This window comes from Dermacentor variabilis, chromosome 5, assembly GCF_050947875.1.
Source record: "Dermacentor variabilis isolate Ectoservices chromosome 5, ASM5094787v1, whole genome shotgun sequence".
NCBI classification, from domain to species: domain Eukaryota; kingdom Metazoa; phylum Arthropoda; class Arachnida; order Ixodida; family Ixodidae; genus Dermacentor; species Dermacentor variabilis.
In genome coordinates, this window is record NC_134572.1 from 17,030,843 (window position 1) to 17,050,905 (window position 20,063).

Below are 20,063 nucleotides of genomic sequence, written 5' to 3' on the forward strand. Positions count from 1 at the left end.
AACCTCTGTCATATTTTCTTTCCTAATGTAATTCTTTTCCTGATTTGTTTATATTGTCTGCTCCTATTAACTTGCTGATATTCCATGGTCGCCAGTCCCATTCTCTATCGTCGGCTGCGGTCCTGACGACAACCAGTAAAAGCATTTGTGTTTTGTACGTGTGAGTTATGCCGAAGATAATACAAAATTATTGGCAAAGGCACTTGTAAGCAAATTCCACTGTCAGCGTTTGCATGCTTAGCGCCCGCAGGTATTTTTTTATACGTTAGCAGGTGCGGATGCAGTAAATGCTTGAAGGCAAATTTTGCATATGCGATGCGCAAGAAAGACGTTAATGGATCAGAACCTACTTTCCTTCCTTAAGTTACTCCTGATTTTTCATGTTTTTTGATATTTCTCACAGTTCCGACGATGCCTCGACGCCGTTATCTCCGGGATCCGCCACTGGCACTACGTACGATAAGAAAAGAATGAGAAATAAAACGGATCGTTGCATTGTACAACACCTCAATTCGTCTTGTTGTGCACTGGCAGTGCCACTTCAAAGTTGGAGTTTAAGGAAAACTTTCGTTTTCACAAATTCAAGCTTGCTGAAGGAAGGCAGAACGCATAGAATTATCTGTATGGATTCTAATAGCAAACATGCTTAACTAGCACATTTAGCAGTTAAGGACATTTACGAACGTAAATAATGTAGAGCGACACGTGTAGAGACGTGCTTACCTATAATAGCAAGCATTTTTAATTCCTTGTGACCAGAAGCCGCCAACACCATTTTCTGGCTTGCTCCCCTAACCTTCTGTACTCAAGTCAAGAAAAACGTTCATGTGGCGAACTATACGGAGACCGAATTCAGAAATTTTTTCCTTCGCAAGTGTTCTCTGCCCTTGGCCGGCCGCCTTCGATAATAGTACGCGCAGCATCAGGATTCGATGCAATTTTTTTTAACGGAAAATTCTAGTGTAAGATATCCTTGTGAATGCGGGCCCAGACATCTTGCAAAGAATCTGCGAAAGCTCAAGCGCACAGTTGTCTCACCGACCGCCTTCGTACACACGCACATCCCTCCAGCGATTTAGCCATCTTCAAGAAAACAATCGCAGCGCTGTACAACGAGCGTGAGGGTGACTCGAAAGGGTCGGTGGAGCCAGACCACCGTGTTCCTGTCGAGATGAAGACAAGATTTCTGGCGCCCGCAAGAAGCGGCGTCAGTCGCGAACCTGGCGAGACGCGAGAATGTGGGCATATGTGAGCTATGGCGCAGGAGGGCGAATGTAGACGATCGTTGTGCCACTGAGCAGGGTGCAGTTACCCTTTGCTTAAAAACGCTTTATTTGGACCTCGAGCCAACATAGGTTTGGGAAAAGCGAGCGCCGTCGTAATAAATTACCCGTGGCGGCGCGGGGTAAGTCGCGACGGCGCCATCTCATCGCTGCCGCCGCCGCGGATAATTGTGGGTCTCCTTTCTCATCCTTTGGCGTGTACTCGTTCTTGCCACAGCGATCCTGGTGGCGCATCTTTGAGCAAGCGGATCTCTGTTTATTTTCGTTCTCAGTCCTTTTTTTTTTTTTTTTTTACGGTGCCATGTATGTCATCTTGTTGCCCGTTGGCGACAACCTTCGTTTTGCACTTTGACCGATTTGCAGCTTCTTGGTGGCATATTCTTCGAGCACTTTGACCCTGGCGAAACCCACCAGCATTGAAAAGGTCGCCTGTGCGCACATGAAATGATATTGGTGCGCAGGTTCCTTGGGAACTCAGTGCGATCGTCACTGCACTTACCGGGAAAGCAATGGGTTCAATGGTTCAAAGCAACCAAGCGCACATGAGAAACACACTCGAAGAAAACACAGGGCAGGCCGTAGATGTACCGACTTCCCGAGAAGTGTTTATTTTGTTGTTTAGGGTGACCGTGCTTTGGTTTGCTAGCGAAAAGGTAGTCAAGCCTAATAACGACAACGATAATTTTAAGCTGCTGGTTTCTTTAAACGGAACATAACTGCACCTATATCTATTTTTAAAGATTTTTTATATAGTCTTTCTCGCCTTATTAAAAACGGGAAGTTTAATTAAATGATTGCCTATAGAAGGGTTGCTGTCGTACTTCCTTTTAATTCTTGTTTTCTTATTTCTTATTCTTGTTTGCTTGTTTTCTTATTTATCTACCTAGTTAAAACAATACACACTGAATCAAGTATACTCAGTAAAATATTAGATATTGTTTGAGGCTAAAATGCTTTTCTTCCCAATCTTGTATAGCACCCGGCAACCGGTTGCGTACTTCAGCGAGCACATATTTGATCTTCCAAATGTATTCCGTTGCAGTGCATGAGGTGAAAATCTCTGAAGCAAGAGCAAGGATAGCCATAATGGCGATGCTTAAAGAGCCGAAACATGCTGCAATCAGAGTACAGCATCCTTCTTGCAGTGGTTGAGCAGACTATACGCATTACACGTGTGCCTATATATTGGCAACCGATAAAGTGGACGGAGCCGCAGCCAAACCTAAAGTTGGCAGAGCCCCACACTCGTCGAGCGCGTTCTGTGGGTTCCGAAGGAAAATGTTTCTTGCGCATCCGTTTCATTTATCTTTAAAGAAAGCGCGTAGAAAACTGCAAAATTAATCCTCGTGTATAATGAAACACAATTTAAGGAAGGAGTTTCTAGTCTCTCTATCTCCTAGTCTTTCCTCGGCTGCATTGTATATTAACTCCATGTCCCTCGGATACCTGTCCCCGAACACGTTGTGACTAGGCGTCACAAATCTCAAAGAAAAAGCAACAGCAAGAAGAAGGCAGTATGTTCAGCAGTAGGCCTCCTTAAATGACACCTTCTCAAATTGCGTTGGTGTCAATTCTGGCGCTCCCCAGGGGTCTGTGCTTGGTCCTGTATTATTTCTGATCGTTACAAATGACGCGTCACTGATATCAATGTTAATATTAAATTGTATGCAGACGACTGCATGTTTTATGAAACAATGAGCTTAATCAATGATTAAGTCAATTTAAACGAATCACCAAAAAGTCATATCCTGGTATGAGAAGTGGGAGATGGCTATTAGTTTTGAAGAATAAACAAAACAGTCTTTATGCAAATAACGTATAAGAAGAACCCACTTCCTTTCGGTTACGGTGCAAACGGCAGTTTTTTGTAAAAGGTAACTGAATATAAATATTTGGGCTTAAGGTTGCGAATAATTATCTTGGACAAAACACATTGACGATGTGACAATAAAAGCTCTATGCTAATTCTTCTCCTTGAGACGTTCTTTGAAGTTATACAGGCCTTCTGTACGTCTACTTGCATATCAATCTATTAAATGTCCAATGCACGAGTATTCAGTACTCATTTTGGATCCCTTCACCAGGACTAGCATTAACTCGACAGAATACAGAAGAAATTAGTACGGTATATCTGTACTTCGTACGGGCGAACGTCACTTACTCAGCTCATAAAACGAAGTATCCTACCCTCAGTTACCAACAGAAATAAATTTTCTCGGTTGAACTTCGTCTATCCGTTAGTCAAAGGCTATAATAAACATTTAACACCACATTTTATCACTTACTCTGAATTATATGCTACAAGACAAAGGCATGTTTTTATGGTAACATTTTTACTTCCGCGAGCACTTCTGCGGTCTAAGTGCTCTTTTTTTTTCTTTTTTTGCTGGAGCCATTGTTGAATGGGGGGAGCAACTTTTTCTTATGTCGTTGTGACCAAGATTTATTCTCGTCGTTTTAGAAACGCTTGCAGAAATTTTATTTTATCTGCAGTATTTATTTAGTGTGTTATGTTCCTAATCATATGTGACAATATGTTATGTACCACGCTGCTATCACTTCTCTGAGATTGTACTATAAATAAATAAATAAATAAATAAATAAGAATACGGAATCTCCTATATGGGACATTCTCTTCTGCGGTCTACTCTTCAAATTCCACAGCCTTCGCTAAAAAGTCTACTGTACGGCAACTAGTCGGTGTTACATTTCATACGTTTAGTACTTTCCTACTGTGTTAACTATAACAGCTAATATCTTTTCCTACTGTTATGAAAAGTGTGCATAGTCTCGACTAACGTGACAAACCACGGAACGTGTCAGGCTTCGCTAGCCACGTAATCGGGGGCCATTGCTTCTCATCCTTCGCGAGTTGTCGCTGTTCTCTCAGCCAGCGGTTATTTCTTAATCCTGGACAGACCGCACGTGGGGTGGGCCCTGGGCAATCGAAAACCGCGAAGGAATCCTGTGAACCGCCCCTATGGCTTCCGTGGGTTCTATAGGTTTTCGTCTCTCGTTGCTCGTACGCTACTTTTGTCACCTTTTTCTGGTGCGTGCGTGCGTGTGTGCGTGCATTTGAGTCTTTTTTATTCTTATTTTCATTTCGCCGTTCTGTCGTACTTTGCAGGTTTCAGCGCTCAATCGCTCACTGCCTCGAGCAAAGCCGATGCACAATCCCCCCAGAGGTCTTCGACGCCTGGTACGCTTTTCTCTTCGATTTTTGAGAACAGATTTCTCTCTCGCTATGTACGTGCATCGGCCGTGTCTCTCTCTCTCGCTCACTCACTCTCTGTCTGTCTATCTTTATGCCATGTCATATCATGTCTGTTGGTTTGTCTGTTCTGTCTGTCTGAACGTGTGTGTCTTTCTGCCATCAGTTATAACGGTTTCATGAGGTGTTAACTGCGGTATAACCACACGTGGTCATTCGTGTCCCCTGCAACACCAACTTCCGCGCTTTCTTTATTTAAATATGTAGTGTTTTGAAAGTTACAGCTTGTTACAGCTAGTTTAAGCCCTTGGGGATTCGAATGTATGTCAACGCTCGCATGCTAGTGACCGGAAGTCGCTAGTGTGCTGGCTCAACCGCGGCCACCCTAACAGCCTCGGGAGTTCTGGTTTGGCTGGATGGCGTCAGCTAGAGCTTCCACAAATTTGACAAGATTAGTTTTGTGGTTATCCTTACTTCTAGTATCGCTTTTCTTGTCTCTCTCTTTCTCTGAAAGCATTGATTTTTTCCCTCCGCCAACTCCCCCCCCCCCCCGCCTCCCCCATATTCCCGCTGTAAGGGCAGATATATTTCTGGCCTTCCCGTGCAAAAATATAAAAACACGTTGGCTTGTCCAGAGTGCTTGCTTTCAATTTAGGGTCTTGGAGAACGCACATGCCTATGCACCTTGACGGTCCCTCTGTCTCACAAAGCACGTGTTGCGACCGTTTAATTGTTACTGCGCCTGTTTTGTCACTTTGTTATTCAAAGCGGTGTGTGTAACTTGTAGCCATAATTTATACTTGTATAGATAAAGTAGCGACGCCATTATGCGACCCACGTAATGGCGTCCCGACGTTAGCTACATAAGTATAGAAATGTAGAATCGCTACTATTTATTTTGTATTCTTTTACCAAGTGTCCAACACTAACGCTGCTTATTTCGCGTGTTTCTATTATTTCAGACTCTTTTCAAATGTTTCGGGCTGCTAGCGCACGGTTCTCGTCCCAAGGTACGTGCCAACAGCCTGTGAAGTGTCATTGATTGATTGATTACGCTTATTTTTACGAGCACCAGAAACAAATTTCAAAGTTTAGTGTCCGATTATCTCTTTGATTCTAAATTGAGTAAACCTTTGTTTCGCTGTGACCGGCATCTGAAGGTACGTGTGCCGCAAACTTGTTGAAGTTCTATTCCAGAAGAAACTGTCGCTCATTTCCATTTTCACTGCAGCCGTGCATAAGCTGTCTCCTGCTTCGTAGTCATTGTACAGATGTGCAAAACGTCCTGGCGGGGACATTTTAGAACTTGTTTTGACAACTAGGTTTTGATGAACGCCCGTCTGGTCTGGGATGGCCGTGGCACAGTTCTGTAAAGGATTTTTGAAAAGAGGTCCCGTATGGAAGCCGAAACGTCTTTTTTAAAGCTGTTACAGTGCAACATAGAAAGAAAGAAACAAGGTGAGCCGGCCAAGTTTCTTGGCCAGCTCGGCTTGTTTCTTTTTTTCTTTGTTGCGCTGTACCAGTTTTAGCATGCAATACCAACTCGCCCAATCTTCAACCCTAGGGAAACGTCTTTTGTCCTGTTTTTTATACGTACAGTATTTTCATGTGGTCGGTGTCCGCATTTCTGCACAATTGTTCCAGGACTGAACGTGTGCCTATGGAACAGGCTGCGGCATATGACGGCAGGAACGTGTATATTCGTTCAGGTTCACTGACACTCCAAATGTCAAAAAGGGGCTCGAATTCGACCTCCACAGCGCACACGTTGCCCTCTGCGCCACGAGCTCAGTCACGTCGGCAGATTGGTTTCGTATAACCGTGGCTTTCTCCCATGCATGACGACACACTCCCGGGAACCACCGCTCGGCTTAGTTCTCGACCTTCGCTTTACATACTTCGATCTGCACCACTGTGAACTCAGTCAGACTCGACCGACAAGGTGGGTCGGAAGCGCATTTCTCTGAGGCGTGACGGTTCACGTGCACGCACAACGCGTTCCCGGAAAGGCGCATAACGGCTGCCTTCCACTCTCGGCGAGGCAAGGCCACATGCACGGCGTTTCTGGATTCTGTTCTTGTTTTTCGCCTGTGCAGCATCTAGCACAGAAAAAAAGAAAGCAGCGCTACGCAGTTATCTGTCACGCAGCGGCTTACAAAGCAAGCTGACGTCGCCGACCAAAGTCCGCGCGCGCCCCGGAAGTGAAGAACGCGGTGTTTCCTTCGCTCGAGCAGCCGCAGCCGGCCTTGTGTTTAAAAGGCTCTCGAGAAACTGTTTTAGGCTCAGTCTGCTATAACGCCGCTCCCACTCCCTTCTTTAGCCCCCCCCCCCCCCCCCCCACCACCCCCAGTCAAACTTGCCCCCATTGGTCTACCACCCCGTGACATTATTTGTATGCTTTTTTCTTTCTTTCTTTTCGATATACCACCATAAACACACACACACATGCCCAAAGCCACTCACGCTCTCGGTGACCATTGAGCCCTTCTGCCTCGCTCGCCCAGCCATATTTACATATCATCGTGGTCCCATTAAGAGCCTCTCTCCGGCAGCGGCGGGGCCCCTCCCCCCGTATCTGCCTCCCGCCCTCTAACGGCGTCGCATATCGCCGCTCCACTTTCCCCCACCAGCTTTTTTATTTCCTTTCAACGCCCTTTTCTGTCTTTCATCTGCTCCCAACTACTGTTTGCGGAGGGCTCTCGTAACGTCAACCTAGCGTTGCTTGCTTTATGGAGGCCAGGAGTGCGGCATCCTCCACCACGCGCGAAGCAGCCGGTTGATTTCGCGGCGCTCAATCTGGAGCGTTAGTCACGGCTTTGTTGCCGCTCGAGGAGCCGTGAAGCCAAGGGCGCCCGTCGCTGCCTCCCGACAACCACCCCGCTTCTCAGAGTTTTCTTTCTTTTTTTTTCATGGACGCAGCCTATGGCTTGCTCTGGCCTCCCAGCTCTTTTATGCCTCGTTGCCCTCGTCAGCGGTTTGCTTCGTTCCAGCGCATTGACGTGACATACGAATGACCTGTGGCTCACGTTGGGATTAGTCAGTAATAATATCTCGTTTGGTCGTAATGCCTTCAACACGTTTGAACTGTGCATGTTCTGAAACCATGCTACTCGCGTGAACGTTTCACGCAACGTTCTTGACTTAGAGGCCCATGAAACATGGCCACTATCTGGAATTGGCCAACAACCGGATTCTTAACAAACAAAAGAACGTCACACTAGACGTAAAGTATTTCTAAATTGTATTGTCAGAAAAACTGAAACTTGGAACAAAACAATTGCCATGCACGAAATTTAGGGAGAGCGATGAGGAGAAAGTGAGATGAAACGCACATCTTATAGACAGCGTGGAATCTGGCATGCAGCACCTGCGCATTGCGCGAGTTTAGCACTGCTGGCAATCCATTTGTTTGCTTGTTCTGAATAAAACGTAAAATTTCTTGTAATTTCATTGGTAATTTTCCAAGTCTCGTCATTAAAGAGCCGCCAATAAGAATTTTGGGTGCCTAGCATTTTCTAGGGAAGAAAAATGTAGACGGAACTTTTTCTTTTGCAATCTTGGATCTGATGGAACGGTCGTCGGGCCTGTAGACAGACCCAGACCCGAGCGAGGAGCGTTGGCGCGTCATTTCTCCGGCCATTATGATCGCCACTAGGCAGCGGCAACCCGTTTGTCACGTGATGGGCTCAAACATTAACTTTTCGCTCATCTAAACCCAATTCCCTACTTCAGTATTCATTTTACGTTCTATGTCACGCAATATTCTCCGTTTTAGAAACTGCGCCTTCTCTTTCTTTATTTTCCTACCCATTTTATGGCGTTTTCTTCTCCACGTCTAGGAATAGTTTATATTTTATAAAATAAACACGTTTATAACTAGCAGGCTGCGTAAAACTTATTGCGAACATTCACATAAGCAAGAAACATGGGCCAGAAGACGCTTTAACGATCGCCACATTCATTTAAATTATTAACAATGTTAGTGCAACCTCGCCAAGAACACAACCAATGGTCTCGAAATATATAGTTGAGATACTTCACTTCCAATTACTACGAGTTTGTGAAGTATAGTTTTTGTTTAAGTTCACTGGCTAAAGCTGTCGGCGTCCTGCTTGGAAGCTCTTGGCAATTCCTCTGAAGCAAGCCAAAAATTAGGCACGACCACAGCGCACTCAACGGGGTAACTCGCAAAGCAGGCTTTACTGCTTCACTCTGAGACGCGAAGTCAACCCGAAAGCAGTTGATCCACATGCGAAGCGGCCGAATGTAACCGAATCTTAACCAGCCATCGTATCCCACCAACTGTTTGCGGAAAACGCCTCGAGAGAATGACTAGTCCTGTGCAGGGGCACTTTTGCTTCATTTTTTCATAGAATAAACGTGCATTGCCTGCATCATCCACCCAGTATATTTGCCCACTCCATAGACATAAGACTGCAATAATGCCTTGCATTGGATATTGCGTACGAGGCAAATGTTGTCTACAAAGCTCACTCAAGCCGTTTTCTTCTGAAAACATAATTGGGGGACATTGTTTTTAAATACGGTACATTTAACTTGTTAAAGGAACGCGGCAAGAGCACTGTTGGTGTGGAAGTAAGCTCAGACTTTACCGTTCGAGTGTCACTTACACGGCACATTACCCGGCTCTGTCCACAGAACACGGTCAGACCTGCTGCTGCTATAGCAACCTGTTCTCACTCACCCATACTACCCCCCTCCCTCCGCTTCTTGCCCTAAAGGGAGGCCACCGTGTTCGCACTCGCAGCCAATGACCGTGGAAATGTTGATCGCCTCCGCTCCCTGTCGCTTCCATCCGCTTCCCGCTCCACTTTCAGCCACTGTGGGGAGGGGATATAGCGAGTTCGCGGCTGTGTGCATTAAGCTTGGCTCCGGTTGCCCCCAGCACGTGCGTTGACACGGTGCTTATCGCGATTAGAACGTCACTCGTCGTCTCCCCACCGAAGCCCCGCAGTCTCCCGGGCTATTGAAAGCACCCCTCGGCTGATGTTGCTCGCTTTCGCCTACGCTGTGCTTGCAGTATGTAAGCAGGTGTGCCGAGATACGAGCTTTTATGCCTGCAGAGCAGGCGCCGCTCTTTAAAGCCGGCCGCGCATGGAGCGTGCCCAGCCGCCAAAGTGGTCAGTCGAGAACGTTTACATCCCTTCAGTCACGGAGCACACAATTGTCTGCGCGGCATGTTTTTGCAAGTTCTGTCGTGCGGTGGCAAGGATAAAATCACAACCGTTGACTTTCGGGTAAATTTTAACCTATATGCTCGCCTAGTGTGGCTCCCTTTAACTTCAATGTGCTGAGTATTGCTACACCTGACCACTTTGCTGAAGGCTTCACGGGATGCTCAACGTTTTGCATTCCGCCAGCAAAGCCGAAAAAGAAACAACAACAATGCTTTCTCCTGTTTTCTTTAGGTAATAAACAACTTGTGCCGATGCGTTGAATGGGTGTTTTAGCTCCTAAGAAAAAAATAATCCTCCCCCCACCAAAAAAAAAGAAAAGTAAGCTGACTACAATAAACTAAGGTTTAATTAGACTCTAAATATGAGTACTAACTAGAAAATCCACAAGTCATCATCCTAACACTTTGACTTTCTTTCAACGAAGGCTGTAGCGCCTTGGAATAAAATTGTGTAAGTGTGACATGTATCTCGACTGTCCGTCTAAATTCGAGACTGAAAACGATATAAAGTTTCTCTCAATCCTAAATGTTAACTACATAGGACGTTTGCCGCCGCCTCCTCTAGTCAGTGATAACCATGGCAGCGCATTAACTGAAACAATCACTCAATAAATTAGTCAGGAATTTTTTTCTCAATATTGGACGGACCCCTACCAGAAAATATAGCTTAACAAATACCAGTAATATTTTGTTGTATGGACACTTGCAGGAAGCTGCGCGTAGTTTGCGCAATGGGAGTACTTACAAAACGGCAGCCTTTTTGCGAGGCAAAGTCACTCAAAGACAGCGATGTCTTCACTAAGCTGAGTTCATATTGAGGCACAGAAAAGGCAAAGCCATAAAACTGAGTGCAATGCGATTTTTCGGCGTGAGCTGTGTCTGGCCTGGCTATCACTGCGCCTGATCCATTGTCAGTAGCCAGGCATGAAGACACGAAGTGTGTGGAAGTAAAGTAGACGCTAATACACAATGAAAATTAACACAACGGCGGTCTTTCTATTTATTCAGTGTGTTGTTGCCTCGTTGACAGCCCCGGCTGTCGTCGCGTAGGGTTGTGCAGTTGGTCGGCAACAGGATTCATACCATGGCATATAGCAAACTATATCCCGTGTGCGGTTGTCTCAACCGAAGGTTCTAAAGACACTACAAAGTTTTTTTTCTTCGTCCAAGCACTTACTTAAACGACTGTAACACACTCGCAAATTCGTTGCGCGCAAATGCTTCATTTGAACGTTTGCCTTTTAAACTTTTTGTCGAACCATACCGCTCCCCCAGTGCGCGGTCGCAAAACGAATGTTTCTACACCGGTTAACCTCCCTGCATTTCCCATCTCACCTCTCTCTCTCCACAGGCCGTGATCTTACTAGCAGGCCTAATACACACTGTCATTTTTCCTCTCCACGCAGGCAGCGGCCAGATCCAGCTGTGGCAATTCCTGCTCGAGCTCCTCTCGGACAGCAACAACGCCAACTGCATCACCTGGGAGGGTAGTAACGGCGAGTTCAAGCTCATCGACCCCGATGAAGTGGCCCGGCGCTGGGGCGAGCGCAAGAGCAAGCCTAACATGAACTACGACAAGCTGAGCCGTGCGCTACGCTACTACTACGACAAGAACATCATGACCAAGGTGCACGGCAAGCGCTACGCCTACAAGTTCGACTTCCACGGCCTGACGCAGGCGCAGCAGCCGCCTACGCCCGAGTCGTCAGCCGCGTATCGCCTACAGACCGAGCTGTTACTACCTCACTACCGGAGTAACTACATCGGGGCCCACCAGCCGCCGCCGATGGGGCTGGCTCCATCAGCCGCGGCTGCAGCCGCCGCTGTGCGTAGTCCCTACTGGACGCCGAGCGCCACGGGAGCCTGCAACCTGTACCCCAACCTGTCGGGACACTCGCTCACGCACGCTGGACACAGAGCCAACGGCCTGAGTCACTATTACACATGACTCTGGTGCGGATACCGTAGCGGCGACCACCATGGTGTCGCACCACCAATGAGACTGGCCCATTAGTCGTGGACTGCGAATTGTGAGAGGCTATAGGCACGGAAGGATCGAACACATTGGACGCCGTAGAATCGGCGCAGAATGGTGATCCTGTGTTCTAGTTTCTTTCGGTGCACTTGGGTGATTTTTTGCAGACGTGTTTTTATGGGCGCAGCGTTGGACCTCCGAAAGCTGCTTGATTTTGTGCTTTGCAGCAAGCCCGCGACAAGCGTACTGAGAAGTGTGAGTAGAACGTTGTGTGAGGGCAAGCGACATTCGCGGTAATGTGGTGGGTTTGTTGTCTTCTGCAGGCAAAAACAACCCAAGTTGTGATCTGTCGCTAGAGTTGTTTTTTGTTGATACGCACAGTGGACAAAGTACAAGTACCGGAATGTCTATGCGTGTGCAGGAGTTCCGTATGCCTGCAGTCGCTGCGAAAGTCATGACTAAACTGTCGACCTGCACAGTGATTAAAGGGGTAAGCTAAGTCGATGGGTAGATTTTTGAACAGTTTAACCAATTTTAATAAAGAACTTGTGGAATGATTTATCTTTTTGTCATTAGAATATATTTTAAATTTCACCACCCTCACGCAAATAGACAAAATATGGTCTATATTGAGCACTTGACTGTTAGCTTAGAAAACTATCATTTCAAAAATAAGAGGTACAGTTACCATTTTTGAATAGATAAAGGATAAAAACAGTCACTTGCATCTTTTTATATTATTTTTGTAAAGAATTTCATTACTTGGCATTCAAGTTTGTTTTCTGCGTTGTCACCATATGTAAAATACCTGACATTTATATTGCAGAAGAAATTTAGAACCTTAAAACTGCATTATCGTCTTCCCGACCAAATTTCTCTTTATAGACCACTATGAAACCAGGCTTTGGCAAAGCAGTTCCGAAACGACAGTTTTCCTAGAGGTCTTATTTTAGTAAGAAAGTGCCAACTGAGAAAAGTCAAAGCAATGATTGCAGCAAATGCTACTTTACCTTATGGTGAACAGTGAGTAATGAGAGGCTTATTCTGTTGTGCCTTTTTCAACACGACGCTGTTACCGGCGATCGCTATGGGCCGCCTATTCTTTCTAAATTTATAATTGTCAAGCGCCCTTGTGTGTGCTCGTGAAATGCTACTTTAGTTGTTTGCTGGACCTGCTTCCTTGTATGGACTCCACAATTAAGCTCCAGCTTCTCGGGCACTCTTGACATGGCGCATGCAGCCTCATTGATCTCTAGAACTGCCAATTAAGGGTGCTGCAGTTTGTGTTGTTCTCAGGAGTACGAACTCAGTATTCGGCCATCTCTTTCACGGTAACGCATTGACTGATTCATTTGCATTCTGCATCTACCTCCTCTAACATCGTTCAAGGAGCTCTTGTTTACTAAGCCAGACATCCTTGTCTGGCTGGGCACAAACAAGGAGGAGACAGGGAAATGAGCATGCAGGGACAATATAGTTATCTGGCAATTACTCTACTAAAGGCTAGACGCCGGGTTCATGGCACTGTCAGCTTACCGGCATCAACCGGTATTGGTCTGCAAGTCATTCCAGAGTCGGCGGGCCGGAAAGTGTGCCATTTTTGTTGTCTTTCCGATAAACAGAGTTGCAGCTTCGGTTTCCACTCAATCCCGACTAGCTACAACCGAAACTATTACGTTTTTCTGGCACTTTTCCTGCTCGTTATGCTACAGCTTCTATACGTCTCTTGTGGCTAAAAAGCGCGAAGAACTTTCTTTCGAAAGACGCGCATTCATTCTGCGTCCAGACTCCCTTGAGCTCTGCGGCCCCGTTTTGACAACGGCATTCACGAGCGCTTTCGACGGCGAGCTAGTGCCAACGTCACGTGAAAAAAGTTGTTTTGTTTTTTTCTTTTCTGCAGTGCAGATAGCAAGAAAACTTGGTGAGAAACTTAAATTGTGCAGGATCCAAAAGAAAAGAAAACATGACTCACGGAAAGCAATTCTGGCCATCGCTCTCAGGCATCACTTTGTAGCTGCTCTCGTTCAAACTCGTCGCGCTGGCTTAGTGCATGTGGCGTTGTGCTGCTGAGCTCGAGGTCGCGGGTTCGATCACGGCCACGGCGGCCGCATTTCGATGGGGACGAAATGCGAAAACGCTCGTGTACATTGATTTAGATACATGTTCAACATGTTTCATTCTGCTGTAATTCTTTTCTCATTTAATGTCCACTTTCAGGAATACGTAGGCTTTATGAAGCACCGCGGGGTGATACTTTTTGTTTATTGTATTTCTTTCGATGTGTTTATGGTCGCATCTTGTCAAAAGCGTTCTACGTAAGTTGTAATACTCACCACAGTACAACACAAGGCGCGACATTTTTGTGTACTCGTGTAGGTCACTGGTCACGCAACAGTTAATGCAGTCGATTCCCGTTAATTCGACCATTGGAGGACCGCAAGATTTAATAGAATTATCCGAAAGACTGAATTAAGAAACCGCGGCAAAATGACCAAATTCAAATATTTTTTTTTATTATTTGAAGTAGTCTGCAATACCGTAAAGCAGCTTTGCGCCAAGGGTATACCTGTAGCGTCGCCTGCTGATTATTCTTGCGTTTTCAAGCCTTAGTAACCACTGCGGAGCATTAGGCGATGCCGGTGGGGTTTGAATTAACCGAAGGGGGCATGCTTTCGCATTCGCACTACTCTAGTTTTTCTTTCATAACTATGTAGGGTTTCTCGCCGGGACTTTCAGTGCGCTCGAATTAAGCAAAAAATTTAAACAACTGAGATCGAATTAACTGAGAGTCGGCTGTATTCTGATAATTTACCTTTTGTGAAAGTATTTAAGTTCTAAATGAATGCCACACAACTACGTCTGTTTGTGTGGTTGCTGTTGAGAACAAATTTGTTTCTTTGTACTTTGGCTTTGCTGCGGCATGACTGGCTTTTCGCAGTGAGTGTTCATTGTTTCTGCATTAGTGCTCTTCGATGAGAGTAATGCAAGGCAGCACAAACTTCCTTCTATAATTGTTAAAGAACTTTCCCTTAGCAGACATTGCGTTTCTGATGGCTGCTTGAATTTCGATGTTTTGCTTCGGTCTTCTTTTACTATACATATTTTCTTTTACTGCGCCCCATTTCTTTACATTCACTCCTTTTCTGCTTGTTTTGACTAAATGTAAATTCATTATGATATAGGTGGCATCATGCGTTGTTTGGTACCAGTGAATTTTCCTTTTCGTTCTTTTTTCACTTTTATTTGCAACACTCTTGATTCATCGCCTTTATTTGCACACCTCACGGAAGCACATTGTTACGCTATACACAATAAATGTTTTTTTTTGGCTGGTCCAAAAAAAAAAAAGAAGAACAGCTTCGAGTTTGAGCATGCCTTGAAAGCGACTATGTACCATTATCGCAAAATGTACACACTTATTTCAGCCAGTGGAGTTTTTCCCAAGGAATTACTTGTGCTACGATAAGCAAGGAGGCTCCTGATGAATTTTGCCTAAATATGCCTCAACATTACGGTATACGAGCATATTGTATACTGGCAGGCAACGGGACCCACTTCCACATGGGCAACTGAAAAACGCCATTGCAGATGACCCACTTGCAGCAGACTTGGCCACAGATTCAAGTGGGTAAAAACACTGCTGCATAATCTTTAAACTCTCGAAGTGCCAAACCTGAAATGCAGTTCCTGGCACTGGCATTCGGTTAAGCGGGCGCTCTATAAATGCGGGCATACCTTAATGTCAACCGCAGTTAAACTCGTTTGCCGATAAGTTAAGCAGAGACAAGGTAAAGTATTAGGATTCAAGGAAATGAGGCGAACAAAGCCTTCATTTTACAGACTTGTTCGGGCATATAGGAAAGGTACGGTTAAGTGGATGACCAGGCGCAGAGCGCAAGTTGAAATACGACCTGACGAGAAGTTGGTATACATCAGGAATAACCCTAGATGAAAGGTAAGAGATGTATAAAAACTTCCCTTCAATTTATCCCTCGTCCCTTTCCTTAAAAAAGACCACGGGGTCCATCATTTTTCAAATAAAATCTATTTATTCGTTCTTTCATCCTGCACATATCACTGTGCGCCCGGTATTTCTCAAGTGCATGTGTCCGAAACAAGGACAGTGAGCACATCGGGCGACCGCGAGAGCCGCCATTCGCAATCAGCAATAGATAGAAAAAATATCATGGAAACCTAGCTACACGTGAAGCATGCAAGTGCGCTGTTTCTTTTTTTCCCCTTTTTTAGCGTTCGTGGTATTCAAAGTACGGAAGTACAGAGCAACCGTCAAATTCTAAGCTTCTTTGGGCAGTATAGAGAAACATTTGGGAAGAAAATCGTGTAGTATGGGACTCCGGAATAATTATGACCACCAGGGCATCTTTAACGTGCCCCCAATGCGCGGGAAACGGGCGCTTTTGCATTTCACCGACATCGAAATGCAGCCGCCGCGGTCGGGATTTAATCCCGCGACATTCATTTTAAACAGGGCCAAAAAATATCAAACACGCACACACACGGACAAGTAAGAGCACAGGACCAGCGCTGTTCTGTGCCCTTCCTTGTCCGTGTTCTTCTTTTTTTTTTTTGCACTGTTTAAAATGAATGACTCGTAACAACTAGCTTCGTACCCAAACCCTTCTAATCCCGCGACCTCGTGCTTAGCAGCGCAACACCATGGCCAGTAAGCCACCGTGGCGGGTTATTGTCGTTTCTTCGAGATAACCAGTCTACAAAACCTAAAAGGGCCATTGCAAGCAAAATCCACTAAGCATTACAATGAAGAATTGCAAATTATTTTTTTTCACCTTGCCTCATAATCACTAGCGAAGTGAAATTGCACATGATATCATGCACAGTTACGCATTTTTTGTCTTCGTATATCAAATGTTGTGGAAAGAACAGTGACACTAAACTTGCGAACATTTCCAATACCATGAAGTAAATAAATTGAATGAGTTAATAACAATTACGACTTGATATACACTATAAGTATGTGACGCTCGTTCGAGTTTTTACAAAAGAAATAGTCAATCTCCTGTACATTTTTTTCCAGCTATCTGCTTTTGGCGATCTTGCACGTATCTAGATATTCCTCTACATAGGTTCTGCCTGTAACGAGTGGAAAATCTCTGAGAAAAGTACTTGACAACATAAATACGTGGATTCCTTTGTGGCATATAGTGAATTGCATAGTGAAACATGTATAGAAGCATTCGAAATCGTGTTAGTATGCATCTGAACTTAAACGTTCAGACGTAAAGGGTCAGGTGCAGCAGTATTTTAGAAGCACATGATCTTTAGAAAAAGAGAAAAGTTTATAACAGCTGTGTCTTACCAGTACTCACGTACGGGGCAGAAACCTGGAGGCTTACGAAAAGGGTCCTACTTAAATTTAGGATGACACAACGAGCTATGGAAAGAAGAATGATAGGTGTAACGTTAAGGGATAAGAAAAGAGCAGATTGGGTGAGGGAACCAATGCGAGTTAATGATATCTTAGTTGAAATCAAGAAAAAGAAATGGGCATGGGCAGGACATGTAATGAGGAGGGAAGATAACCGATGGTCATTAAGAGTTACGGAATGGATTCCAAGGGAAGGGAAGCGTAGCAGAGGGCGGCAGAAAGTTAGGTGGGTGGATGAGATTAAGAAGTTTGCAGGGACAACATGGCCACAATTAGTACATGTCCGGGGTAGTTGGAGAAGTATGGGAGAGGCCTTTGCCCTGCAATGGGCGCAACCAGGCTGATGATGATGATGCAAACAATTTCTCTCAAAAAGTAGGATTGTGTGAATACTCGAATATCACCAAAACGAACAGCGAACATTCAAATAATTCAATTAGCAAATTGACTATCTAATATTTGATTTTGTGATTTGGTATATTTGGTGTAGCCCCGCGCAGTGCCAGATGTCCTGCAGTGGGCGTAACCAGGCTGATTATGATGATGATGAGCTTTAGAACAAACGAGACATAAAAATATTATTTATAGGATGGAACCGGAAGTAAATGTCATATGTGCAACTTCAGTTGTGACAGAATTGGTAGTGCATATGACACAAATTTTTATATGAGAACATTTGACGGGAGTGATTCTCGTCTTAAGTGGAAAGTAAGGTTATGTGATGTGCTTTCCGGCGCTTCTTTGGGCTGCATCACATCTTCACTGTTATCTTTGCTGTACTGCCATAAAGACAGCAGCTTGAAATGCTAAGGGCGGAGCGAAATTAAGGCCGACTTTGAGATTTAATTTTTTATTGACAGAATTTGACGCTTATATTATATCACGCTATCAAGCACATTATCGGTTTTGCTCAAATATCTTTCAAATCAGTCAAAAATTTAAGTTTACACCAAGCCACATATATTCTTTCACATGTTAACTGCAATTCAAATAAAGCAAGTTAGGGGTTTAAGGTCCCAACCAGAGCAACACTGTATGAGAGGCGGCGTACTGTAGAAGCCAGAATTATTTCCATATCTGCGCTCGGCATGGGGCTTGACTCACTCGTAAATACGTGCAAGCCTTGGCCAGAGAGACACCTATAGCAGCCCTAAAGCGACTGGCAAAGGAATCCGCAAAACTTCTAGTTTTGCTAGATTTGATCTCGGTTTCGTTCCCACTTCTCCCAGATCCGCAAGATAAATTCTGCTTTGTTCGTAAAACACGCTGATAAAGCTCCAGGTCACTGGCACGCTAATTTATTACAAATGACGTAATTCCCCCCCCCCCCCGCTCACTCTGAACTAAGCCTACAGATTGCTCATAATGCGCCCCTTATTTTCGCCAAATGTAACCAAGCTGCCTTGACTATAGTTCACCGTGGACCTCGCAGAAAGCAACTACGAGAAATAGGGGAAAAAGGGAAACAAGGTTTCAGTAATTGTTTTCAAGGGTTCTAATTAGACCAAGAACAAAAAAATTTTGTTAGACACGGCACTTGCTATGACCATCCCTCCCATTTCCACAATATATAAATATGTTGTATCGTACAGCGATATTAAGACAACGGGAAGCGTTGCTGGTATTGGACAGATCGCAAGCTCTAAAACTTGATTAAGAAAACTTTGTTTTTACAAAAGCTATGTCTGATCCGACTCATTTGACTTCGCAGAGAGCTTTTCATAACGTTCCATCCACTTTCGCTAAATTTGATCTCTGTGGTATTTGTAGTTCCGCCAGAGCAACGTGTTAAATTGTGCTCCGTTCATTTAGACACTCATAACTCTCTAGAGCACTTACATACAGAATTTATTACCACAGCCTCAACCACCCACACACTTTGAACTTTCCCTATACAAACCCGATTCCATCATTCTTACTCTCACCAGGCATAAAGAAGCAGCTTCGTTTAGTTCACTGAGGATGCCAGGTGAGCCAAATATACGTATCACACTTAAAAAACCAGAAATGGGGCTTCAATAATTATTCATATCACTCCTAATCAGGCCAAAAACTTTAAAACTTCGCGACAAATTTGACTTAGGTTGCGCCCATTCCTTCTGAGTATAAAGTTTGTTAAATGCAAAGTTCTCTTAGAATACTGGGAAACGTGGCTGATTACGGTAGCGTGACACTTCCGAACGCTAGCTTAAAGAGGTACCGACACAAAATTTTGAAGTGGAGGTAACACGGTAGATCAATTTATTTGGGCACATACACACCCTATGCAAAATATCAACGACGAATATAGCTTAGAACATATTTAAAATCGATCTTAAAGTACATGCGCGCAGCCAACCGCAAAACGCGGCACCTCGCGTCGCCGACATCAAGGAAGGATTGTGAACAACCAAGAAAACGCTACGTCACGAATTTTCGCTGACTGCCATATTGCTCACATGTGCTTTTCTCAGTTGTTGCTTGTATAGTGGGACGCTCTCCGTGTCGCTACAACTGCAGAATAAGGCGGCCGTTCTTGTCGTGTCCGCAGATTTCCCGCACTATCAGCTTGACTGCGCTCATTGACCACGCACGGATTGCGAGTACAGCACAATGCCGCGTAGATACTGCGTCGTTGACTTCTGCCGAACACATTACGGGTTGGGAATAGCGATGCATCATTTGCCCCACGATAGCTTTCACTGACAAAAGTGGACACGCTACTGTTAAATACCGTGCAGGCCCCGACTTTCGACGCCGATTTGCAGTGTCTTACACCAATGAACGTGGTCAATGCGAGGGTCTTGAGGCTCGCCCTGGCTGTCGCCGGCCGTTATATCCGAGTCGCTACTTTGTAGTGATTGAGTCCAGTGTACCGATTGGCGACGTGGCACGGACATCGCAAAGCCCGTGCAGGCGTAGCAGGCGAACTAGCAACACGAAACTCGCACGGCAGCGTGTGCTCTGGCATGCGCATCAGAGAATACGTCAGAGGTTTTTGCGATCACGTG

General features: G+C 45.0%; 1 protein-coding gene across 2 annotated transcripts in view; it reads left to right on the forward strand.

Annotated features, from left to right (window-relative positions):
• The window catches only part of LOC142582310 (transcriptional regulator Erg-like), a 60,634-nt gene extending 45,634 nt beyond the window's left edge, over window positions 1-15,000 (forward strand). For both annotated transcript variants that reach the window (XM_075691873.1, XM_075691872.1), the window contains 3 exons: window positions 4,411-4,482; window positions 5,457-5,504; window positions 11,098-15,000. In XM_075691873.1, coding sequence (XP_075547988.1) covers window positions 4,411-4,482; window positions 5,457-5,504; window positions 11,098-11,639 — 662 coding nt within the window. In that variant the 3' untranslated portion in view covers window positions 11,640-15,000. The remainder of the gene's footprint in view (window positions 1-4,410; window positions 4,483-5,456; window positions 5,505-11,097) is intronic.
• The last annotated feature ends 5,063 nt before the right edge of the window (window positions 15,001-20,063 follow it).